Source organism: Corvus moneduloides, chromosome 8 (genome assembly GCF_009650955.1).
Source record: "Corvus moneduloides isolate bCorMon1 chromosome 8, bCorMon1.pri, whole genome shotgun sequence".
NCBI classification, from domain to species: Eukaryota; Metazoa; Chordata; class Aves; order Passeriformes; family Corvidae; genus Corvus; species Corvus moneduloides.
The window spans coordinates 24,515,863-24,543,066 of NC_045483.1; the positions used below are offsets into that span (position 1 = coordinate 24,515,863).

The window sequence follows — 27,204 nt, forward strand, 5'->3', positions numbered from 1 at the left end:
GTTTCTTACCTGCATAGCTGTGATCGTTTATTCCACATGGACAGAAATAAGTTGTGTTATCTCTGTATCTTTGCATGCGCACACACATGTGTGTGAACATACATGAAATCTGTAGTGAAGCAGGACTGTGTGTGAATGCAGGGGAGATGTGGCTTTTTTCAGGTTCCAAAACTTATGAATTAATCTAATTATTTGGCCTGATGCATTTTTCTAATTTCAGGAGTTAAAATCAGATGCAGTAAGTCTTGCTGAGCAGCATGAGACTTGCAGGCATGGCTCTAAGTGATGACACTGAGTGTAGAGTAAGGCGCCAGGAAGCACGGCAGCGAGCATGTCACAGCCTGATCTGTAGCAACCCAATGTGAAATGGAAGGCAGCATTCCCTCCTTGTGCAGTCATAAGTCATCCAGGCCTCACAGGCCTTGTCACAACTATAAAGAAAAAGTTAAGGGCTTTCAGCTTCCAGAGGTACTTTGTATCACCTGCTGAACTGCCATCTCGATTTTGCTGTCTCAGCCGCCACGCAAACGGCTGTATTATGCGTATGTGTGTGGCTGCATGAATGGTTATTATAAACGTATGTGTGGATATTGAAAAGAGCAGAAGCAGGGGGGTGATAGCCACCTGCTAGCAGCAGGTGCCATCCAAACCACTGAGCTGATAAATGGCTTGTTGCTTTCACCTTTTGACTGCTTCACCTGCATCTGCTCACCTAGAAGGGGTTCAGAGTCCTTCTGTGTTCTCATACAGTTTGTCAGAAAACAGCCTCCTTCTTTTTACAGTGAATTACAAAATTTCTAACTGCTTTCAGTCTTCTTTTTCATGGTACAGGCAACAGCCAGTACTGAAATGCTTGAGGTAATTCTTGATAGAGAAATGCTGTGCATTTGGAGTTGGAAGAATCAAAGCTTTCCAAAGGGTTAGAGGACATAGTGATCTAGTTGGGAAGAGTGGAGAGAGTCAACAGACTTGAGAAATCATGATTGGATATTTTGTGGAACTGTGTATTTTCTTAGTAAAATCTGGATGTTTGTAGTCACGCCATTAAGAAGCAGAGGGAAATAAAGTCTTGTAGAATACTTCGGCTTTTTTCATTTAAACGTTACATAAAAACACCCACTGATTTGGATGGGATTGTGTTTTACGTGTTTGTTTAATGAAATGCAGGATGATGCCTTAATTTACGCCAATACAATTTAAACTTCTTCAAATAATAATGCTAAATAGAGGAATTTATTTGAGGAAGGTATGAATCAGTCACATGAATGGCATCAGTCAAAAGCTAATTCTTGCTAGCCATCCAAAGTCAGTATTAGTATACAGACTGGCTACATACACCACCCTCTTGCTTTCCTCATCTTCAATGGAAACAGTTTAGGGTACCTGTACACAACATCAGCTTTTGCTTTGGTTCACGTCAGTATGTGATGTACGGAGGTACTTCTTCTATGTTTCCTTTACAAAATGTTGTATATCCTTGCTGACTATAAGTGGTCTTTGTGTTCTTCCTGTGTTGGTGTCTCCTGGCTCTGCCATTTTCCTCTGTGTGAACAGAGGACAAATTGCACAGATTAGTTTACACAACCTACAGAAAACACAGCACAAAAGGTCAAGGGGTAACTCTGTTAAATTTTCTGGTTCGTTTTTTTTAATAGTAATATATTTAATAGTAACTGTCAGCTAGACTGAAAACTAATGTTAGGTGTTCAAGTTGAAACACATTGGCCAAGCACTGTAGGTCTATGAAGATGGTCCATGTATCTCAGGCAGGGAGCTGCTGGCTTTGTTTCCCTGAGAAAAAGCTCAATGAAAAATGAGAAGTCGGTTGTTTCCTTCTAAATGTCCAGGGGTTTTCAAAAAGAAGATAAAAGCAGATCTCCAGAATGTTTTTGATTGGCAGTAAGCAAAAACAAATTTTGGCTTTCAGTTGTCACAGTGGGGTTTTCTTGAATTAATACTCAAGGCTGAGGATATTTTCAGTGGAACTTCGACCAAAAAGGGAAAAAAAAAAAAAATCTACTTGATCTGTAACTTATGAATAGGTTGTCAGGGATTCCTAGTTTATTGAGGCGTTAGGTTTACATGGTGCAGTGCAAGTACTGAATTTGAACTGCCTTTTTGGTATGAAATACTAAAATGCTTCAGAAAGGACTTAAGCTATTTTTTTCCCCAATCGTTTTTTACCAGTTTCTAGTGTTAGGTTCATGGTGGTGCCCTAATCAAGAAGGTTTGCAATCTGAATCGATATTAATAATTGAAGCTACATGAGTAGCTTTCACTCAAGAAGTCCAAGAAAAACAAAAACTAAACCTGGACGAACAAAGTTGAGCTGCCTAACTTGTGAGACAATACAGGCATGAAACTCATGTCTTGGTTCTTCAGTTATCCAGGGCTTTCTTGCCTGCTCTGGTGGTGAGATTTGTGATATTTTTCTACTGCAGATGCATGAGGTTTTAGGGGGAAAAGAGGGGAGCAAGGAGTCTTGTTTGGAAATTGTTATGGTTTCGTTTGTATTAAAGTAGTGTCACCTAGAGGCTCCAACCAAGAATACAGGCAAGGGGTGCTGAGCACCCTGAGCACACATCTGTGTAAGGTGCAGACACAGAGAGGTGCCGTAGGGCAGGAACAGATCAGCATCCCTGCTTTGGGCTGCATTTTGAGTGTTCTGATTTTTGGCCATGTGTTATTGCAAAGATGTGTTGGGCCTGTGTCATTCTCTGACACCTCACACCTTGTCATGAGGTGCTCTCCTCGCAAGGTGTCCATAGGTAACAAAATAAGATGTAGGAGAAGTGACAGTCAGTTTTACAGTGGCAGTTACCTGCTCATCTTGGTGTCAACTGAGAAAGTTAGAGTTGGTGGCTTTCAAGGTTGGTGTGAATTCCATGTGTGTCAACTACCCTTCGGGTGGGATGACCATGCTTCAGAGATGTTAAAGACCCCTGCAAAACTGCAAAGCTGGTTTGAGGGTAACAACAGAAAGTAGCCTCTGAAGGCCCAGTTGTGGGAAACTTGATGTCAGTGGTTGAACTGAGAAGGTTTTTTTAGATAGTCAGCATCTGGTGTAGTAGTTCGTAGATTTACAGTGTTTAAAACAGAGATAGATCCTTTATGCAGGTAGTATTTTAGACACCTGGCCTTCTCAACAAGCGATGTGGAAAATCACCAGGAAAGTGTAATTCCAGTTTTCACCCTCCTTCACAATACGTAAAGTGCCAGTGTTCTAGGGATGCATGCTTCGCTAAACCATCTGAATCTTTCCTTCCTCAAGGAAAGACATGTAAACAGACTATCAGATACATATACCATTGCTTTAGTGACAACATAAGCATATTTAAAATACAGCAAATAATGCCACAAATCATGTATAAACTACAGTAATTCACTAGTATTAATTTGCTCTACAGAGGTCACTTGTTATTAAGCAGTTTTTATTAGAATTAACTGTCAGTCTGTGTCTGACATGAGGTCTGTAACTTTTCCTAGAGACTGGATATCTGCCTAGTACTGGGATTAAGAGAAGCTTTTTAGACCTAACTACCAATGTACTTCTCCAACATGAGAAGTTATACTGCTGTTGAGTTCAGTACATTCGCCAGTAGCTAAGAAATCCTTCCTCATTGCTTGATTGCAATTTTGCTACATCACAGTAGCAAAACACTACTTTGAGAGATAATTTCCCTCCATTCTTCCTCTTCACTCTGTGGCTTCCTCTGCTGTTTGGCCTTTAATGCTGACCAGTAGTATGTATAGGTTCATTAGCACTATTGTAAATTTAGTCAATACTCTTTTAGTGGGCTCCAGCTGAGCCCAAACTGACTCACTGCCCTCCAGGGTGCAGTGAGAGACTTAATTACCCTTGTACAGTTCAACAGGAACAATGTCATGGGCAGCATTTCGCTTTGGCTGAAGAGGTTGAAGCTTCTTTCTCTACTGGCTGCCATTTCCAAGTTTAAAGAAAGGGATTTCAGGATAATTCACAGCTCTGTATAATAACGGGGGAAAACCACTGCTCTTTGCAAATGAGGATTGGATTGGTCATGTTTCATTATGGTACTTACATGGATTTTCCTTTGATTGTGGGAATATTCTTTTGAGTTGCTTTAAGGACAGAAATGCAAGTTGAAAGAGTGGAGTGGAGGGACAAGTAATCCTCTAGTTGAGTGGCACAAGTTTCAGCATCTCCTACTGCTTGAAACCAAGGAAGCCTTCATGTGATGGAGGAAGGGTGGGTATTGTATCCAGTATGGCAGAAGTCATATTCAGACATGCATGTAATTGGTGATGGGCCAGAGTAAATGCTGGGGAGTGCAAACCATGAGATTGCCATGGATTCCTCGTGGGGTAACTAAGGTGAAATTTGAGGGATGAGATTTAGGACAGTAAGTGGATATTAGGCTATTTAAGTTCATGTTCTGCAAGGCACATCTATCACTGTTTCAGAATTGCTACAATTTCTGATACCAATAATGTTTGAGAATTAACACTGGGTTAATAGGGATAGTCGCATAGTTCAATGTGCACTGTGAATATTTCTCAACAAATCTGTAGCTGGTCTCTTTTTCTAGCTTTTTTGTATGGTGCTGGAGGCTTTATTATATGTCAACAATATGGTTTCTTGAGGTGTCACCCATCTTAACTGTAATACAGTAAAAATTGAGTGATTTACTCTGTATTTATAATTAGGATGAAGTGATTATATAGTCTTTGAGAACCCAGTGTAGCCTTCCACTGAACAAATGATCTGACTCTACCACTGAAAACTGTGGAGGAATTATAAATGAAATCTCTTCTGCATAACATAAAGGAAAAAGATGGGCAAGAGAAACATGCTTAGGAAGCAAAGAAAGTGAAGTAATAGTTATAACTTCTTAACAGCAGGCTAAAGCACTGCTTGCTCAAAGTTGGGAGTGTGTTTACAAACCCAACGGTGTATTTGCATTAGAAGGATCTTCAGTGACTCTGTGGTTTGATTCCTGCCTGTCATTACCCTTCTTATTTACTCATTCATTTGCAAAATATTTGCTTTGTTCCTCAGGTTTCATTACCTGTCCACAGCACATCGGTGGGGAATAGAGAAGAATGTCTGCAGTGAGTCCTTTCACTGTTTGTGTCACGGAGAGAGCTTCTTTGTAGTCACTGAAGTATATGAACATTCACATGTGCCATAAATATCCAAACAAATCACAGAGCAGACATCATCAGAAACAGTCAGAGAAGGAAGTAAAGTAGGAGGCATCATTCAGAGCAGGATAAAAGAGGAAATCTTAATAGCAGTCACAAATTCTGGGTTAGTCATCATTTGTCTCCATGCTGGTGGAGGGACTTGCATTGCGTCACTTGCAAATATTAGTCACTGAAGCCATTGTCTGAGCCTCTGAGTGAGAGGGGCAAGATTCTAAGAGAAAATATTTTAAGGAAACATGGGCTAGCAGGACTTAGGGATTGCAAGGTGTTCAGTATGCCCTTGTTCACACACTGGTTTATATGGACGCTGTCAATGTAAACATCACGTCAGGCATCTCATAGAGAATTACTGTTTTCCATTAATTTTCTCTAATTATTTGTTAGGGGAAATTATTCTTTTCTCTAATTTAATTTTTTGTGTGATTTTATTGCTTTATTGAATTAGGGTATTTTGAAGCAAATAGGTCAGTTCAAATTCACAGTTATGGTCTAATACAGTGCTGTTGTGCTGGCAGAGCATTGTGGAATTTGTTTGAAATTTCCTAGCTGTTTGTGAAATGTATTCACTGCTTCATTTACACAGCTGCTGTTGTTACATTATTTGTTACTTGGGACAGAGGCAGTTTTTATCACACACGTGTGCACTCTGTGTGCGGAGCAATTCCTGTTCTTAAATGATTCACACTTGGCATTACTACCAGGCTAAAGAATGAACACAGAGGTAGTCCTTGATTTTGGCTAATAGCACAAAAGGAAGGAGAAGTGGCCCAAGCCTGGAGTACTGTCTGGGGTCACGGGAGAGTGAGAAGGCTTTGGAGCACGTTGATAGAGCGCTTGTAGAGCCTGTATAGATTCTTTAGGCAAGTTAGCCCTGGATAGAATTTTGGTGATAGCTGGTAGTCAAGACAAAAATGCAGTTGTTGATATAAAATACAAATAATGGTGCTTGAAAATGAAAGAGCAATGTGTGTCTGTTAGTTGGGGGGTGTGTGTGTGTGTGTATATATATATGTATATGTCTCTAGATGAGGAACGACCACCTGTGTGTATGTGTGCATAGGCAAATAGAAATCTAATTTACGAGTTAATAGTACGAGAATGAGCCACTTTCAAGTGGAATATATTTTATAATTTATGCTCATAGAATTGATAGTTACTTTCCCTGGGTTTAAGATATTTCATTAGTTACACTAAGTGCGTATCTATCCTGTGCTCATTCTGAAACCACCAATGCTTTTGTATGAAAAGAACTGTAAGAAATGTTTGCTTGTATCTGTGGACAAAGCTAATGGAAAAACCCAATCCTCTCATCCACATATTTATGTGAAAGACGTGTTGTATATCTGCAGTTGATTTTCTAGAATGCTGATTAGCTAATACCATTTTTGGCATGCAGCTTATCCATCATGTGGGAGAACACTATCTGAATTTCAATTTACTTCTCAAAATTATGTTGAACTGCTATTGCTTTAAAGGCTTTTCTGGCCATTTGGGGACCCACTGCAGACAGTGGAGGTGTAGTCTGGTCTCAAAATCTAATTGAATTGATACAAGGCAGCTGAAGCAGTGATTGTTGAAGAGTTTGAGATGAATTGCAAAAAAATATGTGCTTCTGAGTAACTTAGTGTCTTTGTTTGAAACTCTGCCCCCGAGTTTACTTGGACTTTCAGTGCTAACAGACCTTTTCATGGTAAAAGCCACATGCTTCAATATAGTTAAGGAATTAATTTGTTCTGTGTGCTTTGATATGATCACATTGCTATTAAAGAAACTTCATGCCTCTGAGAATACTAGGCTAATAGTGGAGGAGGAGTGGAGAGTTAAGGTAATGTCAGATGTTAATTCTTTTGTCCCCACCAGCAATTTGCCACAGTTCAAACTTCCTAAATCTCTTCCTAAATCCTGAATGTTTGTTTTTGCAGTGATGGGTCTTTCCCTTATGATTCTGTTCCCTGGCAACAAAATACCAACCAGCCTCCAGGCTCTTTATCGGTGGTCACCACAGTATGGGGTGTGACTAACACCTCTCAAAGCCAGGTAAGATTCATTTTTATGCCTTCTTCGCTCTAGATAATGCATTTTTGCTTATGTTTGTAAAATGGGAGTTATTTTGGAAAATCCTCTTGGGATCAACAGCAGTGTCTGTCTTCTTTGTTGTGTATGATGCATTATTTTCCCAGTCATGTCCTCTTTGGTGGCATTGAACAGGAGGTGTCTGAGAGCTTGAATCAGTCACTTCTTTAGCTGCATGCGAATGTCAGGCTTGGGTTTACCTCATATTTTGCACTCTGTGGTTTCAACACTAAAAGCATGGGTTTGGAGTAATCCCAAACCTCTTGGAAATTCCGATTGAATGTGAAGAGTTCTATTAAAAACAAAAATTTTAGCTAGATTCACCAAATGATAGTTGTTGATTTTACCTGGGGTTGTGTTGTACTTGTGGGCTGGTGAAATTCAGTACCAAGTCTACCCCCACACTGACTTACTAACTACCAATTTTAGGCTGTGTTCTTTCCAGTCTCTCTTGTTAGTGCTGTCTAACTTTGCAAAAATATTTCAATATGCATTGGAGCAGAAGCATGGGCTCTTGGCTTCCAGGTGAGAGCCATACTTCCTGGATTTTCATTTGGTTCTCCCCACTCTTAACTCTCTTGTGTGTTATATTTTGAATTATACTATATACAAAAAGAAGCTGCTTTTATGAAGAACTTACCAATTATTTGTGATAGTATGCACTCCCAGGGATGTGGCACAAATTAAGTGCTCAGACAGTCTGGGCATTGCTTACACCATAGATGAAGAGCTCAAAACACATCACCATCTTTAATGAGTGCAAATGGTACATAAATCTAACCTATTGTTTCTTCCTTGTTCAAACCAAGTGGCATTAGATCCCATACAAAATTTTCTAGGGATTTTTTGGTTAATATTTTAATTTTGGTAAGAAAATTGAAAACGAAATTGTAATGGAATGAGCCATTTGAACAAGAAATTATTCAGAGGCCAAGTCGTATAGATACTCATGTGGCAGTGATGTAAGCACTGGTTATGGCAAATCTTTGTTCAATAAAATAAGGAGAGGAAACAGTTACAAGATCTATAACATGTTTTATTACTGTTGGTTTCTTTTAACACCTTAAAAGAAAAGGTATCCCATCTGGGAGAGAAACACCTGAGTAAACATGTTGGTCTATATACTGGCCAGAAAATGAAAATACAGTTTCTTTCACACTTAAAAAGGCAAAAGGAAAGGGTAAAAAAAACCTCAGAGTTTTGTTCTATCGTAAGAATAACATAACGTTACTTGAACTCGTCATGGTACTTTGGAGGACTGTGCAATAGAAGGGAAAAAGTGTTTTGCATGAAGAAAGAAAATGCTTCTTCAGAGTCACTGCAAGGGAGCAGTGAAACTCTGGAACATGAAGCTTGATTATAGCTGTTCAGAGCAGATTGAAATGAATGTCAGGATTTCCTGTAAGTCTTTGAGGGAAAGGAATGAGCTGGGCTCACCAATTCCCTTTCTCAAATGCCTGAAGCTGTTGAGTTAGTCTTCTGCAAAAATCATGACCACTAAGTTTCTTCCCAAGTAGGAGACTTTTTGGGCTATCTCATGCAGGTGATCCATGAGCAGCCACACTTACATCTCCATGGAAATTGTAGCAATTTGGAAAAAAAAAATCCTTTTAGCATGCAAAACACATCCTTTTATAAAGAGAACAGAGGATTCTTTTACAAGAAGCAATAAAAATAACCAATTGACTTTCGTACGCTATTTAGAGATTCAAGAATAGGTTAAGCTACTGAAATATGTTCTTTCACCATTTTTGCATCTGTAGTACCCTTTGCATTGTGCCAGTGGGACTGACTAGTTCCAAGTTACTTCAAAGTCCTGCATCAAACAAACAAATCAATACAATCCAGCCCAACCCAACCAACCAACCAAAAAACCCCTCACCCCCTCACTCTCACCCAGAAAAAAAGCTCTGTCCTTCCTTGTAGTCAGCTGAATGGTCAGAGCATGGTTGTAGCACGTCTTTGTCATAAACGTTTTTTATAAGCATATTAATTTGGGTTCCACCTAGTTAAAATACTCTCCCGTTTGTTTGGAAATGGCAAAAGGAGAAATCATCAGGAATGTGCACCCAGACATCAGTGAGGTCTGTGCTCTTTAGAGTTCAGAGTACAGGGTGGCTAAGTTTTAATTTAACGACTGCAGCAAATCAACTTAATTTGCTTGAAGTAGTTCAAGGTACAGCCCCTTACTCTCATGTTTCTTCTTGCAGGTGCTGGGAAATCCAATGGCAAATGCTAACAACCCTATGAACCCAGCAGGAAATCCCATGGCTTCTGGGATGACAACCAGCAACCCTGGAATCAATTCCCCTCAGTTTGCTGGACAGCAGCAACAATTTTCAGCCAAGGCGGGCTCCACTCAGCCGTACATACAGCAGGGCATGTATGGGCGACCCAATTATCCTGGAAGTGGAGGTTTTGGTGGCAGGTAAGATTTACTTCTGTGAGGTGGAAAATGGATGTAAATACTTGATGAAGCTTGGTTTAGTGACCTGGCAGAAGTGTCATGGGCTTATTTTAATTTTATAAAGTCTCAGTAGATATTTTATGCTGGTTAACTGAAGCACATACTGCTTTTACAGCTTCAGAAATCAGCTACCCAAACTGCAAAGAAATTTATCACAGTAAATGGAAATGGCTTAGGTCAATCAATTAGCTCTAATAAACCTCCAAAATAAAGTTTTAATTAAGAGAGATTGTTAAACAGACCACAGGCTTAGGAATGATTAACATTTAATAAGGCCAGGATGTGAAAGGTATTGATGGTATAATTTCTATGTGCATATGGAGGAGTGATCTTGAATATTGGGCAAAGTAGTTTCCTATGTAACAGAATATTTCTGCCCAAAGACTTACTCCACAGCAGGAATTCGAAAAGAATTGGAAATGAAGATGTTTGTTAAAAAGGATGGTCATGTTGTGTATTTATTTTGGGGAAATAAATGCTGCCTTAGTCATAAAATCCAAAACTAATAGTCTGGCATTAGTTACATTTTGACTTTCTGTGTCTGTACTTTGCAAACGGGGATGGTGAGGGCACTTAACTGAAACCACTATTTATGGTCCCATGGCAAAGGCTGCTGAAAAGACTGCTGCTGTTAGCATAGGCAGTCTAGTGTGAAGAATATAAGCCTGGGCACTCAGGGAGAGAGGGCTTATCTCTTCCTTCATCTCTGCCACTGATCTACTGAGTGACCTTGAACAAGCCAAAAAGTTTCTTCAGCTTTGTATTAACGTCTCTAATATGGGGACAGTATATTGGCCCATATTTATAAAGATATTTGATAATTTGAGGTGGGAAAGGCATGTCTTAGCTTAGTTTATCTTAGGATCAATGGAGGAGATGGGTAGGAACTGCAAAATACATTGTGTGGGATCCAGTAGAGTTGATTGCATTGGGTCTCCTGGCCTTTCTGCTAAGGTTCAGGGAGAAATGCTTTTATGATATCTTGAACACTTGCCATAATTCACCACTGAGGCAGATGAATGTGCTTTCGTGAGGAAGTTCGCTGTTCCTGCTGCCGCGCATTTGCCCCTACACTACTGGGATTAACTACTGGGATTAATTGAGCATTAACTTTCAGGAGTTCAGTTCTACTTTGCAGGAAGCTACAGAGCTGCAAAGCAGTTCACTGCCCCCGAAATGACTGCTGGGAGTACCTTGCAATCCCAGTGGCAGCCCTACGACTGTTGCACCTGGGCAACAGGTGTAACCTGTAGATGCAGCCCGTGTCTCCCCTACACACTAATTACCTGTCCTGCTGGCTTTCATTAGTCATTGATACGTGCTTTTGGAACAGTTCCAGGTGAGGATCACACCAACGTTCAAAACAAAATCCACCAGGCACATCTTAATTCTGGCTTTCTTTCTCTTCTTCCCTATTAGTTACCCTGGAGGCCCAAATACCCCCGCAGGAATGGGGATTCCCCCCCACACGAGGCCACCAGCTGATTTCACCCAGCCAGCTGCAGCAGCTGCCGCCGCTGCAGTTGCAGCTGCAGCTGCTACAGCAACAGCTACAGCTACAGCCACTGTGGCAGCCCTTCAGGAAACACAGAATAAGGACATGAACCAGTATGGACCGGTAAGAGCGTCTTCATATTGGCTGTCCTTCTCACTGTTGTCTTTGTTAGGGTGCCTACTGTATGGGGGTTTTTTTGCGCATGAGCATGGTTAGAAATGCTTATGAGAAACTGCTGGACTGTGTGTCTGTAGGTATGAGTCAGTCTCCCATGTTTTTCCCAATAAAACTTGCCTAACTGTATTTCGTAGTTTAGGGCTTGCCTCTTAAAAAAACCTGAAGATTTCTCAAAGTTACAGCTGCATTTGACTTGATGTAATATTGCTGCCTTTCCCAGCCCTCTAAATTTGAGTACCTAGTGAAATGTTCTAGAATCTTGCAATAGGTTTTGTAGCTCTTGGACAATTGTTTGTTTTTCTAACTGCAGCTGGTTGTTTGGGTTATTTCCCTTCAAACAAGGAAACAACAACAGAAAAGGGATTTGGTTTTTAATAATTTTGTCTATAAGGGCAGCTATGTGAGACATGAATTTCCAGTGATCTATAACTTCTAGCATCTCATGACTTCATGGAATAATTTTTTTCTTAAAATAAACAAGGGCTTGATCAATTCAGGTTTTTCCTCCTTACCTTTTTTACTTCTCTGAATTCTGAAGTATATGGGTCCATGTGCCAGGTGATGGGAAGCACAGGGTCTTAGAAACTGTAGTGTTGTGCTCTATTTACACAGCCAACATTCTAATCTGTTACCTTACAGTACTAGACCAGCCAATTGAAACAATTTAATTTCTCACCTTACACTTACATCTGTCTTCCACTCTTATGCCTTTTCCAATTCCAATTGGATTTTTATTATAAATAACATCACCGCCCATCAAATGTTAGAGAACATTGAAGGAAAATGCGACATAAATCCTTCCCTTCCTCCCTTCCCCAAAAGCATGTTCGGCTCCCTCTTCCCATTTTATAAATGCATGTCGCATTTTATTCTTTTTTTTTTTTTTCTTCTTCTTCCGTTGAAGGTTTGTTCCTCTTTCCAGATGGGTCCAACTCAGGCTTACAACAACCAGTTTATGAACCAGCCTGGTCCCCGTGGTCCTGCCTCTATGCCAGGCAACATGAACCCAGCAAGCATGGGAGCAGGAATGACGCCTTCCAGCATGAGCGGGCCGCCCATGGGCATGAACCAGCCTCGGCCTCCTGGAATGAGCCCCTTCAGCACCCATGGGCAGAGAATGCCTCAGCAGGCCTATCCAGGTCCACGGCCCCAATCTTTGCCTATACAGGGCATAAAGAGACCATACCCAGGAGAGGTAATAAAATAAGCATTATTTTGTGTACACTGTTATTTTCACTGCAAGTTGCAACATACCGGGTAATGTGTGGTGCACATCCCTTTAGGACAGGTACATCTTTGTTCCAGCCTTGAAAGGGCTACAGCCATTAAAATATAAGCGGGAGCAGCTCTTCCTTTTTGGCTTTAAACTATTCAGGTTGACCCTTGCTATGTTAGTCAAGATGATGGTCATTAAATTGCTTCTCTCGGGAGGCTTTTCACTCTGTAAATACTGCCACTTATTTACAAATAAGTTAAGAAAACACAAAATGTGGCTTGTTCACATGATTTTTTCTTCAGATTTCATATTTTAAGGATGACTTTAAATCTCTTTTTGCTGCTTCAGAATCAGGTTTTTTCATTGTAAGTGAATATGTTCATGTTTCTAACAAGTCAGTTCTGAACAGTGCCATAAATGTTGCATGGTTGTTGGGCTGGAATTTTGCAGATGGTATTTGCCTATTGTTTTTTGAAAGGTTCATTTATGAAAACATCTTATCAATAAGTTGATTTTTCAAATTGACATTTTACTACCTTTAGAGTTCTAATTTTCATGACTTCAATTCCAAAACCACAGTACAATCTTAGCTGGCACAAGCAAAGTGCTCATAACTAGTAAGAACTTCTCTTTCATTGTTAAAGTATTGCTAAACACTTTAGCAAGAGGCCAGCAGAGCAGTTGGGTTGAAAAAGCAAATGTGAGCAGCACAGCTTCTATGCTCTTCCCTGTTTCAGTTTTTTTTTGGTTTTTTGTTTTGTTTTTGGTTGGTTGCTTGTTGTTTTTTTTTTTTATTTTACTTTTTCTTTTTGTGCTTCCATGCTACATCTGAAAAAGGAGCCCCAGGCTTGGGTGTGCTAGCACTTGCAAAAACACAGAGATTTTGTGAGCGTTGCATCTGGTTGTAATTCTGGTTTCTTCAAGCACAGTGCCCTTTGACGGCATTGCAAGGCTGAGTGTGTGTGTCTTACCCCACTTTGGTTTGCAAGATTTTTATGCTTTTAAGAAGTATTTCTCTGAAGGAGTTTTTGTTTGTTTTGATTGTGCTACTGAATGTATGCTAACAATCCATACTAGAAAGCTGTTTGCATAAAACATCTTTGTCTTCTTGTATCCCTGTCCTGAAATAGCCGAATTATGGAAACCAGCAGTATGGACCAAACAGCCAGTTTCCAAACCAGCCTGGTCAGTACCCCACTCCCAACCCTCCAAGACCCCTTACATCTCCCAACTATCCTGGACAGAGGATGCCAAGCCAGCAAAACACAGCGCAGTACCCTCCTCCAACGGTCAACATGGGGCAGTATTATAAGGTAAGAATTCTTAGATTATCTTGTTCCATTCTGGTGGCCGTTTATTAATGAAGTCACATTAATGGTTTCATAGATACTGCTTGTACATAGCTAAAGGAAAGAGAGAAAAAAACCACTGAGTTTTTACTAGTGTTTTGGGTATCACAGAATCAAGTCAATCAGCCAAGTTGTATTGCAACTTCAGAGCAGTTCATAAAGAAAATTGAATGTTGCTGCAGCTCATTAGGGGCTTTTACAAGAAAATGTTGGGTTTGCTTTAAAAATAGCTTGTAAAAAGAAGTACCTAATGGGATTCAGGTGTACTATTTTCACCTATTCATGGTCCCCTGCAAGAATGCAACTATAGAAATTTGTAATAAACAAGTTCCATATTGCAGCATTCCAGTTTCGGACCTACAGTGGTCACTGTCGGATTAAGCCAGGCCAAACTTAAAAGGTGTTCCAGCTGTAGGTTTCATCTTTGAACTGAAGTTCCTGTGACTTTTTCCAACCTCTTCCTCCTTTTTTCTCAGTCTTTTCCCTCTGTGCTGCTTGTTTTGGGCAAGAACTAGAGTTGTTAAAATGTTGCCTAAAACCTGCCTATGGATACATCTTGAGCACTTTGTATTCTCCAAACTAAGGCTGCACTGAGGGTCTGCTGAGGTTTACCGCCTTTGAAATGCACACAAAAGTGATCTATTGCACACAGGTACTCCAGTGAGTATAAAAATGGGGAAGGACCATCGATGTTCTGACCTGCTTAAAGCATTAGCTGTTGAAGTATCTGGACCACATTATGATTTTGAATGTAGGCTGAAAGAATCTAAGTTGCACATTGGTGTTGAGTTGGAATTGTTTGATGTGATCCACACAGAAAACACCATTGAAAATAAAGGGAAAGCAAAACCCTTTTCTGTAGAGCATCTGTTCTGTGTGCAACCATGCTGTCCACTGTGGTACCCAAAGGAATGCCTGTTGCATCATGGCAGCTTTTTCAGTTCACTGTCAGGAAGAACATGAGGAGCAGACAGAACCTCTATACAATAATTCCAGTGCGGTCACTTACGCTAAACTAACTGCAGGAGATCTCTGTCAAGTTTTTAAGTGACATATTTTTTAAATACATTTTATGTAGGTTCATTTTAGATGGGGTTTGAGTTTTTTGTTTACCAGATAGTTCTGACAGGGAATTTGTTGTCTTTCCAATGTATCCCCTATATTGTATTTAAATATTGACTGCTTTGGAAACAGAAAAAAAGAGATCTTGTTAAAAAGGCAGATTATTCTGGTTAGGGATAGGGCAAATTCCAGCTTGCCACAGACAAAACCTGACCCTTTGAATTGTAGTGATTGTGCAGATAGTAACTGTGTGTGTCAAAGATAAAAGCCAAAGATGGATGGAAACTTAAATGTTTAAGATTCGAGAAGGCACCCCTCCTCTTACGCACTCTCAAGTAGCTTAGGTTAGCAGAGCAGCATTTAGATACAGAATCAGGTTTGAAGTCACAGTGCTTGGGCTGTCTGTAAAGATTTTCGTCTTCTGACACTGTCCTGTGTTTCTGTGTGTGGTACATGAGCCATTGCACAGAGAGCCATGCAGCTGCAGTTTTGTTTAATGTCAGCTTCCTTCGCATCAGGGTTGTTGGTTTATTCCATTGGCTGCAACCACCCCCTTAATTATAAGAAACTAAACCAGAGGTGTTTTAATACATAGCTACTGTTCATACTTAACTATCCTTTTTCTATCAGTTCATCTTATCTAGCAGCAAACTAGGAATGGAATCAAATTGTAGGTGCACAGAGTAAAAAAACATCCCCTGACCCCCAGAGCTTTAATTCTGAGGAGTTGAACAAGGGTGGAAGAAAGGATAGATGGAAGTAAAAAGGACACAGACTGTCTAATTGCGTGTCTTTGGATTTTGTTTTTCATGTAGGCTTCTGTGCACTGTGGCTATTTTGGGAGGAAGGCAGAGAGATACAAAGGGCTGGGTGGGCTGTGGTGCAGTGGAAAAACTGAAGCAAATGGCTGGTTGGTTTTGGAAAGAGAGCATTCAGAGGAACACAGTAAAGCTTTTAGCAGCCTTGCTTGTATCTGGTCATTGCCTGAGTTAAGCTGGCTGGTCTGCTGGTTTCAGTTCCTTCTTTGCTCTCCTAGTGTGCCTCTTCCCTGAAGGCTTCATGGGACATCCTGTGGTTTCTTCTCCAGAAACAGAGGGGCCTCCCTCCCTTGTCTGTTGTCTTTGGTATTTGATAACAGTGCTGTTCACAAGGCTTATTGTTCTTATTTCAAGACTGCAATAACAATGTGATGTTATTTATTTTCTAGCCATCAAGGCCTGTACCTGTGGCAAATTACCCTCATTCACCTGTTCCAGGAAACCCCACGCCACCCATGACACCAGGGAGCAATATTCCTCCATACCTGTCACCTAACCAGGATGTCAAACCACCATTCCCACCTGACATTAAACCAAATATCAATGCTTTACCACCACCTCCAAGTGAGTAGCAAACAGAATGCCCTCACAGTCATTTGTTGTTCCTCTGTTCTCTGCCACATACATTTCAGAGTCTGGAAAGTATCTCTGATTGCTGCTCTGGGAGAGGCTGGAGTTGTTAAGTTGTAATAGGTGGCATGTACAGTGTAGGCTCACTTGAGCCAGTGGACAGGAAAGAGAAAGATTGCTCTGCTCTTCTAAAATAGACTATCAGAAAAGTTCTTCCAGGTTAAACTTGCAAGGATTTTACTCCAGAATTATTCCTTTGATATGCTTCCTGAGGATGAAACACTTGATTTTGGGTTATGTTATGTGTGCTTTGTAGGCTTGTTTATTGTATGAACTTCCATTTGGTCTATTTTGTTCAAGGGCAAAGCCATTCATTGAACAACACTGCAGAGTAGGATAAAATGTGAATATTTATAGCAGTGTCTCTATTGTGATCTGTACAGGCTTCTTAGGAATATTCAGTACTGTGCCAGAAATTGATATATGTTCCTTTCAAAGCCACTCAGCGTCACAGCTACACTGGCTGGGAACAGGGCAGGAATAACAAGATCTCTCTGACTGGATACTAGCGTGAGGTGTTTGAAGGTTTGAAGTGACTGATGAACAATAGGAGTTAACACTTACTAGGGAGCTGGGGGAACCTTATGTTTTCTGTAAAATAACTGCTGCTGCATTAGCACTTTGCAGCTCTGTTTGGAGTTCAGGATAGCTGAAAAATCGAGTAGAAGAAGATGGGCTGCAGTATTATTTGGGCAAGAACACAGGATTTAAAGCCATTTGGACTTCATAGATCAGCTGTAAGTTACCACAAAATCTCATCTTATGGGCTCAGGTAGTAATTGAATACCAGTGTCTTTGGTCATAACATAGTTTCAGCTGATGAAACTATGAAACTAATTGGGTAATGTTGAGCCCTGTTAAAAGCAGGGAAAACAAACATTATCACAGTTTGACATAATTAAGAGATTTGTTTTCAGCCTTCTACCAACAGAGTAAGCTTGGACACAGAACCTATCCAGTAATAAAAACTGAGAATTCTTGCCATGCCTGATTTCTGTTTGTGGCTGGAATGCTAAGGTCCTAATGTGAAGTGTGGGATAATAGAAGACTGCTGTGCCTTGCTCTCAGTTTGAGCCTTGTCACTTGTATCAGTTAGATGATAGAGTAATTTTTGATTGTCTTTTGTGTGTGTGTGTATGAGCCTGCTAAGATAGACCCAGTAGCAGATCACTGTGCAATTTGTTACTATTCTCTATAAATATACACATTATTATTGCACTGCAGATGCTAAAGGGAAAGTTCACGCTTTCTCTCCCTCTTCGATCCCAGCCAACCACAACGATGAGCTGCGCCTGACGTTCCCTGTGAGAGATGGGGTTGTCCTGGAGCCCTTCCGGCTGGAGCACAACCTGGCAGTCAGTAACCACGTCTTTCACTTACGGCCAACTGTACACCAGACACTGATGTGGAGGTAAGCTCAGCCTTGTGCAAGTCATGCGTCCCGTGAGAGAGGAGTGGCAGGCCAGAGGCAATTTGTTTAGATTTGCCAGGAATTTCACTTCAAAAATTGTAGCCTGGATAGGAAGAATGTCCTTTTAACTCGCAGGTACTCTCACCTGTCATTATCCAGAGACAACACATTCTAAAATGCTTCGCAATATGTATTGCGTGTCCTTGCTGATAGCACATAGCATGCAGCGTCTGAAAAACCACTGCAACTATTGCATCCTTTCTGCTCTGGGTGGAGCAGGAGTGGGGTGTGCCCAACCCACACCACTACAAACTTTCATTTGGGAGTCTCTGAAGTCCCAGGTGCTTTGTGGCCTCTGAAATGTTAGTTGCAGAAGTAGCTCTGTAGGGCTCTTACAGTTTATGCTTAAATTAAATGGTGTAGAGTATCTGATAATGAAAAATAACCTACTAAGAGTAAGGACCCAATTTAGAGGCTTCGTAAAATCATTTGGAAAGACAAGTGCTTAAATCCTCTGAACTTCAGAAGCTAACTTCCTAAATTCCCCCTGTTCTGTGACTCCACAAGTAAGCACAGCTCAGAAGTGTGAGAACATAGCTTTCCTCATACAAAGGCTTCTGGTTTTCACTTACAGTGAATTCTTATTTCCAGCACAGAGGAATATTTTTTCCTTGGTGGTACTTTCCTGTATTTAGTGGAGATCTGTGTGATTCCAGGGTGTGTTTTGATTGCACCATGTTCATGGAAAGGCCTTAGATCAAATGAAAATCATAGCCTTAATTTTCTTAAAATTTATGTATTTTCAAATACTACAGAATAATTTCATCTCTTTGTTCAGTTTTTCTCAGAAAGTATCTCCGTGTTTATCCTGGCTGCTGATTGCATTGTCTGAGCCTTTCTCTGTACACTGTGGAGGCTGGTTAGTTGCTTGGCATCTTGCATGGAGGTTGCTTGCAGGTGTAGCTTCAGTTTTTTTTTTCCTGTGAGGATCTTCTTCCCATTCACTGGAATCCACTGGAGACTTGTATTTTCCTGGTGTGGAGGGTGTGAGGCAGGCAGAGAGATGCGCTTGCTTCCCTGCCCCGGGATGGACTCTGGCTCTAAAGCGGAGGCTTGTTGCAGGATGCAGAAGTCCTTGCTGCCACAGTGCCCCTGTGCCCTGAGGGAGCCTGGGGGTTGGGAGGGAGGGAGATTGCAGGCAGACCACATCCAATAATTAACACCTAACTTTGAGGTCAGTTATTGCTTACTTGCATTTCATTATCGTGGAGTACTCGCAGCAGAGGGAGTTTTGGCAGTTATTTGCAAGTTCTTATTAATAAGTAATCACTACTGGGGATTGTGCTGGCTCATTCAGTAGATTTATAGTGCTTCACTGAGGCATGAGGCTGTTTCTTAATGTCTGTTCTTTCTTTCTTCCTTCGCTCACCAAACACATAGCCTTTATTTAAACTTATTTTAATGAAGACTCATAGGTAAACTGTGCTCAGGTCTGCTGTTTTGAAAAGCCTGTTAACAGTGGGGAGAATGGATAGTCCAGTAATGAAGTCATTTCACATTTAACTCAGGGCTGGATGGATGCCAGAAAAATGAATTAGTCACATGTGTGGATGGATTTTGGTTTTTATAGAGAATGGTGGAACCGAGCCAATTCTCAATATTTTTCTGCCCGTTAAAATATTCGGCAAAACCTCTCACATGTACACACATAATGAATAGCAATGCAAGTATTTTTCTCCCCATGGGAACTTTTCATAGTTACAAGAAACAGAAAGGTTGAAGGTGGGGAAAATGTCTCCTTGAAGCTGGTTCAGTCGTCACACTGCTCTGTTATTAATAACGTCCCACGGTGGAGACACTGTGTGCTGAGAACACGAGGCTCTCCTGAGGTCTGTCACCACCCTGTGACACTCAGCAGGCCTGCTCACCTCATCTGCTTGGGTTTTATATCAGAGGTACCACGCCTTGCTTCCCTCCAGGTTTGGGTTATTGTGCTCTGTTCTCTTGAGGTGAGAAACTTGAGTGGAACTTGCAGAGAGCGCTTTCAGAAAATGGTTAATAAAATATTGAAAAAAAGCCTGAGAAGACTTCATGTAGATGGATTATGTAGAAAGGTTGGGTAACTTGTGTTTTATAATTTTCTTTTTAAAAGGCCCACACGTTTGTGTCCACTGCTAAATCTTGGTGTTTTGAAATCCGGGAAAGATAATGTTGAGTCAGATTGAAGTCTTCTTAAGGAAAATGGCTGTTAGGGTGATAATCTCCTGAATGAGCTGGTCCTCTTGGATGTTACAAAGATACCTTCTTTCAGGCAACATAGATTTTTCAGGAACGTAGATTTTAAACTTTGAGCTGTCTTTTGCTGTCATGAACAGTAGAATTCTGACATTTTGGTTCAGTTTTCTGTGTTCTTTTAAATTTCTTCTTGAAATTACTCATTCCTAACACAAGGTTAAAGTACATTTATGAAACTAAAGTCATAGTCTCTACCCACTTAATTTGTGATTAACTTAATCTCAGCCTTTTCGTTTTTTGGAGGTGTTACAGAACTAATTTCTGAGGAGCAAAATAATGAGTGGAAGTTATTATAGGAGAGGTGGGAGGAATTCATGCCCTGAAAGGTCTAAATTGGGTAGATTTAATCCACAGCCATGTTAATTTAGAATCACAGAAGCTGATTTTGGTGGAGGGTGAGATATAGGAGTCATTTTATCTGAGTTGATTTACCTGTTCTGAGGCAGGATTAGCTGTACTTGTGTTTTGTCTGACAAGTGTTCGTTCAAGTGCTTCTTTAAGTGCTCGGAGGTAGTGAAGAATCCAGACTTCCAACACAACCCACTGCAGCATATTGCTTTCTTATTCTTAACTCCTAACACAGGAGGGACCTACCTGATGTTAACACTCTTCTTTCTGCAGGATCACTCCATGGCCTGGGTTTGCAAAGAGGTTTGAGATGTTTCCTTGAAAAGGCCTTTATAAGTGTAAAATATGAACAACTTTGGGGCATGCTTGCATTATGAATTCATCATGACTTGCTTCTGTTAAGGGCTTTTATGAAGGAACTATGTTATATCTTTAATGGCAATAATCCAAGAAAAATAATCTGATTGATCAAGAAAAATGTTCCTAGCATAAAAACAACCTCCTTCTGCAGTATGAAAGCAAAGTTAAAGGAAGATTTATTGATTGTTGTGCAGGTCTGACTTGGAATTGCAGTTTAAGTGCTATCACCATGAAGACAGACAAATGAACACAAACTGGCCAGCTTCAGTCCAGGTCAGCGTTAATGCAACCCCACTTACCATCGAACGTGGTGACAACAAGACATCTCATAAACCTCTGCACCTGAAGCACGTCTGCCAGCCAGGGAGAAACACAATTCAGATTACAGTCACGGCGTGTTGTTGCGTAAGTACACCGAGCTCACGGCTGCAGCTGCTGGTGCTGAGTTTGCCATTTAGAACAGTTTGCAAGTGTTGCCTGAGCTGAAAGAGCCTTACTCTCATTTTTTTCCGTGCTTTTTTCTGGTAAGGTTTGTACTTTATGATGTTGACACAGTCAGAGTGCTAATATGGAAATTTTTGCTGCTTAACTGTTGCAGAATGTAGCGAACCTTCTCTGACAAGGTTCATGGTCTAGGGGAGGAAGGGAGTTTGGTCTCCTACCATCTCATGTGTGCCTGTGTAACAAGGTGGCTGAAGTCTATTGCTGTAGAAGTAGATTATTGTGCTGAAGACTGCTGATGGTACTAATTTCATTTACACAGTGTATTAAATGGTCTACGGTTTGTCATGAAAACATCACCATCATAATCATTGGTGCTGGTGATGATTTTTCAAATACCTTTTCAGATGAAAAACTCATATTCAATGATGCAATCGAGACCATTCAGCTTTCCCCTTCCTCCTTTTCCATGGGTTAGTTACTCTCAGGGTTAAGTACTGTATTTTTAATGCAGACTGTTCTGCAAATCCAGTCTGAGCTTCTGACTGTTCTCTTGTCACTGACAATAAAGCAAGCTGCTGGCTCTCACAAGGTCACAGTGTGAGGCACTTTGACAAGAAGCCATCCACCCATTTTGCTTTACTTCACACGAATGTTTCCCTGCGTAATGTCATTTATCTGGTGGCTAAGAGCAGGGGGCAGCATCCTGTGAATCCACAACGAGCTCTGTGTAGGGTAAGAAGATTCAACTGATTCCAGGCACATCAGTTGCAAATTGTTTTTGCAACTTCCCACGTAGTCTGAGGGCAGGCAGGTAGGCTAGACTGTGTCAGACAGTCCAGAGTTTTAAAAATAAACCCTGATGTCAGAGATTAATATGTCAGCTGTACGTATGCTGAATATTAAGCAGGGAGAAAATGCAGAAGATCCTTGCTTTTTTTAAAGCCCTGTATACATTAAGCATGGAGCAACTGCACAGTGCGCAGAATATCCATAAGGGAGCGTGTGTGCTCAGCAGAGCAGAAACAGCTTTTATGTTTAAGCCTCAGGCTCTCACAGGAACCAAGTGTCCAAGGGAAGAGTGCAGCTCTGTTCAGGAGTGTACTGAACATGTGTGTTTGGTTCTCTTCCTAACAAAATGTGTCTTCTTGCAGTCACACTTGTTCGTGTTGCAGTTGGTGCACCGGCCATCAGTTCGCTCTGTACTTCAAGGTCTACTAAAGAAACGCCTCCTCCCAGCAGAACATTGCATCACTAAGAGTGAGTTTGCATTTTGTGTGGGTGATGACTTTCCAGAATGCCTATGTTCAGTTGTGATAAGCTATCTCTACACCAGATTTTTACTTGTTCATTGATAACCTTAAGCTGTACTTAAGGAGTTTCCAGAACATGATGTGGGTAGATGAATCCTTGGTATCCTCAAATATTACGGACTATTTGCGTGGAGGTAATGAATTTCCAAGGACACAAGCTTAGTTCCTAAAGAAGGCTGTCCTATTCCAGGAGAATCTCTCTGGCTTTTCCCCCATATTTGTTTCTGACTCACCTGAAAGGAAGATTTATTCTTTATTTATCTAGGGCTGTTTTCAGTGCTTGTATGACAAGCACTGTGGTGCACTTGTCTGATATGCATGTGTGGTGGTTTGTCTGTACAGTAGAATGGTCTAAATTACACAGACAACACCTCTGTGGGTATACTGGTCATTAAATTGTCCCTTAAGTGTTGAAGTGTTGGTCTTTCATATTTGTGTTAAAACTTACAATACACTCGTGCTTTCTCACATCTATACACACCTTCTTCCTGAACAGTCAAGAGGAACTTCAGCAGTGTGGCAGCTTCCTCTGGCAATGCAACACTAAATGGGGAAGATGGAGTGGAGCAGACTGCCATTAAAGTGTCTCTGAAGTGTCCGATCACATTCCGGCGGATTCAGCTCCCGGCGAGGGGTCACGACTGCAAGCATGTACAAGTGAGTAGATGCCAGTTCCTGGCAGGGTTCCCTCAGCCATGTGTTGTTACAGTACTGCCAGCTTGCTTATCGTATGAGAGCGCCTAATACATGGCATTTGTGTCTGTCAGCCTCAGTAATTAACTGTATATATGTTTAATGTAGAGGGGAAAAGTAAGCTGTTTGGTTTAGTTATCAGTGCTAGTAGGCTTTTTTCATGTCAGCTTTACTTTTGTCTAACTGATTCATTTAATACAGAATTTTCCGTTTGTTTCCTTTTGTTTTGTCTGGTTTGGTTTTTTCCTTTTTGTTTCTTTCTGATACCTAGTGCTTTGATCTGGAATCTTACTTGCAACTGAACTGTGAAAGAGGAACTTGGCGGTGTCCAGTATGCAAGTAAGTGCACCCATATTACATAAAATGCAGTTGTACACAATTTGACCAAATTTAGATCATATTTAAGGTCATGAAAGGGAGAAGAAGGAAGTTCTAGGAAATAAGGTTTATATATCACATTTACTTAAAGAGCATAAAGTCCAATGAGAATTATTGCAATATTTTACCACCCTGGATTATTAGAAATTTAAAAACATATAACGAGATTCTTTCTCACAAGCTTTCATTACAGATTATCAACGGGTTATGTAGAGTTCAAAAGAGGCTCAAATATTTACATTGATAAGGCAGATATCTACAATCCAGACTAAGTCTAATTTTTAAAAAAGTAAAAAATTTCCAGGGAGCAAAAAATTGGAGTTGTTGCTTAGAGGAAAAGAGGGATGGATACCTTGGCATAATTTCAAACTTATGTTTTGACCAGAAAACAGCTAGTATACTGCAGAAAAAATGGAAGAGAAACTCAGAAGTGGTTACAGACTGTCCATCCTTATGTTTAACTGGGCAGAAAAAACAGCAGAATGTCTGCAGGCCCGTCCAGTGTCTGTAACCTCCTATGCTCAGTGCACAGGGTTGGGAGCGTGTTCCAGCCTCAGCTGAGGAGCCAGGGCTTTTCAGCTCCAGCAGCTGTAGCTGGCACTGGGTCTGCACAAGTCTCCAGTTGGGTCCCTGCTCTGCCAGCCAGTGTTAGGTACAGACAGCAGTGGGGATTGTCCATTCTGGCTGTTCTTCGGACATGGCAGGCTGGAGATGAGCTTGTTTCAATTACTGTCCATGGTTGATTCGTGTCCTAACACACAAGTGCTTTCTCCAAACTGCCCAAATCTTTTCTTTCTCCTAAGTTGGGCTAAAAATATCACAAGAATTGGATATCTTGCTTTCTTAATTCATGTATTCATGCATCCAGGCTAAATTTTTGTACTGTTTCTCTGAGCATGAGCACCTGCATTCAGATCTAAGTGCCTACATAGCTAAATCATTTCTGGTTTTGTTTTGTTCTGTCCCCATCTGTGCTGATCTTAAGTAAAATAGCTGTAATACATAGTTGCTTTGAAGCCATAGTACTGTGGAGCTCAAAAAAAGAGAAAGATCTAATTAAAAAAAATGGTGCTAACTGATGTTCACAGGAGAGATCTGCTGTGTTTGGAAATACTTTAAATTTGCAACGTATTTCACTAACAAAAATTACTTAAAGAATGTGAACAGCTTGTGGACACACACAAGTAGACATATCCTTATCTCATCTGTTTGATGTAAATATCCTGGTAATGTAGATGTAGAACTAAAACTATTTGCCCCAAATCATTCTTTCCCTACCAATATTCTAACATGAAGTTTGGTTCTTTTTACTTTCTAGTAAAACTGCTCTCTTGGAGGGCTTGGAGGTTGACCAGTATATGTGGGGCATTCTGAACGCTATACAAAAGTAAGTGATCTCCCTCCTGATATCCAAGACTAAGCAACTAGAAGATATAGTAATGAATACTGAGATAGTCACACCACAATAGATCTTAGTGATTGAACCTGTCTATTGCACGGCGTCTTGGTGGAGCAGGTGGTAGAGTGAATCAGTTTCCATCTTCTTCATAGATCTTGTTTGGGTTATCTCTTAATGGCAGCCTCACCAGTGAAGCAGACAGAAGATCCAGAATGGAGGATTAAATGCTTTCTTGTAATTACAAGCAGTCCCTCTGATTCACAGGTGGCAAACTAAATCGATGTGTTTGGATTTCGTTGTGTGGGTAAACACAGAAATGTGACCTCATGGTTGCCTTTTTTTAAATTTGCTCTCAGCACACACTTGAGGAGTGAAAGATCTTAATGTTGTATTACACCAGAGCATTTCAGAACATTGGTTACCATGCAGATTCTTATGGAAACTTCAGCAGAATTGATTTTAAAAAATTCAACTGATATGCTAAATTTTCACATTACTTTACAGCTCCGAGTTTGAAGAAGTTACCATTGATCCAACCTGCAGTTGGAGGCCGGTCCCTATAAAGTCAGATATTCACATCAAAGATGACCCAGATGGCATTCCCTCAAAAAGGTTTAAGACCATGAGTCCAAGCCAGATGATCATGCCAAACGTAATGGAGATGATTGCAGCTTTGGGTCCTGGCCCGTCACCTTACCCATCCCTACCTCCTCCTCCAGGAGGCAACAACTCCACCGAGTATGGTAACCAAGGTTAGTTTTACAGCTTTGTGCACCCAGCTGCTCACTCTAAAACTCAGTGATTCAGTCAGCCTTGTGATTCAGGTGTGTCAGTGCATCTTCTCAGAGTGATGCATGAGGAAAGCAAATTATATGGCTGCAATTCTGAAATTCTGCATAAGTCTTTTCAGTTAAGATTCATCTGTTCAACAGAATGTATATTTTAGTAAGCATTATATTTTAGTAGTATATTGTCTTATTTAGTTATTTTATTTACTATTTTGAGTATTTGATGCTTGTCATATTCATAGTCATGCAGCTCTCCCTGAATCAAGAAACATTCTATGTTACCTTCTATATTCATGGCCTGCCACAACAGACATATTTCTGCCTTTTTTTCTGTGCATTTTCCTTCTGTTCCACTCTCAAGTGAAAACATCTAGTGCTACATAAGTAGAGAACCTGACCCGTTAACCCTGCTACTTGGGCCATTAGGTTAACTCGTGGCCAGGTGAGTGACATTTAGTAGGCCACCAGAAAAGGGATGACTTTTAAAGAGCTTTTAGCTGCCTTGCAAACACCTTTGCATTAGAAAATTACTTTTGAGTTCCTCTGCCCATGTGCTACCAGATTGAGGAACAGGGAACTAAATACAGGCAATGGAGATAGGTTTTCAAATTACTGGTATGTTGTGAATAACTCAGTTATAGTGACAATTCCAAAAACATGAAGCCAGAGACTGTTTCTTTTGCAAGTAACATGATATGAGTCAGTTCAGCTCTGGGAAAAGACCAACTGTTCACACTATCAGAATCCCCAAATTGATTACAAGGTGATACATGTGCTTTTTGCAGGCGTTGAAGAAAAATATAGATTGCGTGCAAAATACGGTTAATTTGCTCCAGTGGCTGCAAAACTGATGACAGATGATAAAACTTTTAAGGTTTTCAAACAGATGAATGATTACTATAACAAAGCCAAGAACTGAATCACAATTTTTTCCCTCATTTAGTAGGAGTGAAGTGCAGTGAGAGCCTGAGAACAGAGCTGTCTATCCTTCACCATATTTCCAGCTCAGACTCAGGAGGGGACAGGATAGTCACGTCAAGTGTGGGGTTTAGGCTTTGTGTGAGCATTGCTGCCTAGAATGTTATTTTGCTGCCTTCCCCTATGGGTCCTGTAGCAGAGGTAGTCACTGCTCTTCGGAGCCTTGAGTCATCACTGGCAGGTGAAACCCATGCTCTCCTATTTCCCCTGCAATAGGGATATCAATGCAGTGCACCGGATTATCCTAAATGTCTGACAGGTCTCTCCCTCAGCACGTGGCACTACTCTTGCTGCAGAGAGGGGCCTGCTGCTGCATGGCTGTAACT

General features: G+C 40.8%; 1 protein-coding gene across 10 annotated transcripts in view; it reads left to right on the plus strand.

Moving 5' to 3' along the window:
• The window catches only part of ZMIZ1 (zinc finger MIZ-type containing 1), a 293,828-nt gene that overhangs the window by 250,828 nt on the left and 15,796 nt on the right, over positions 1-27,204 (plus strand). For 7 of the 10 annotated variants that reach the window (XM_032115721.1, XM_032115720.1, XM_032115726.1 and 4 more), the window contains 13 exons: positions 7,110-7,224; positions 9,471-9,688; positions 11,147-11,345; positions 12,304-12,594; positions 13,746-13,928; positions 16,234-16,408; positions 17,699-17,885; positions 21,083-21,293; positions 22,484-22,589; positions 23,139-23,299; positions 23,607-23,674; positions 25,032-25,100; positions 25,617-25,864. In XM_032115721.1, coding sequence (XP_031971612.1) covers positions 7,110-7,224; positions 9,471-9,688; positions 11,147-11,345; positions 12,304-12,594; positions 13,746-13,928; positions 16,234-16,408; positions 17,699-17,885; positions 21,083-21,293; positions 22,484-22,589; positions 23,139-23,299; positions 23,607-23,674; positions 25,032-25,100; positions 25,617-25,864 — 2,231 coding nt within the window. The remainder of the gene's footprint in view (positions 1-7,109; positions 7,225-9,470; positions 9,689-11,146; positions 11,346-12,303; positions 12,595-13,745; positions 13,929-16,233; positions 16,409-17,698; positions 17,886-21,082; positions 21,294-22,483; positions 22,590-23,138; positions 23,300-23,606; positions 23,675-25,031; positions 25,101-25,616; positions 25,865-27,204) is intronic. The other 3 variants (XM_032115724.1, XM_032115723.1, XM_032115730.1) reach the window with 3 other exon arrangements.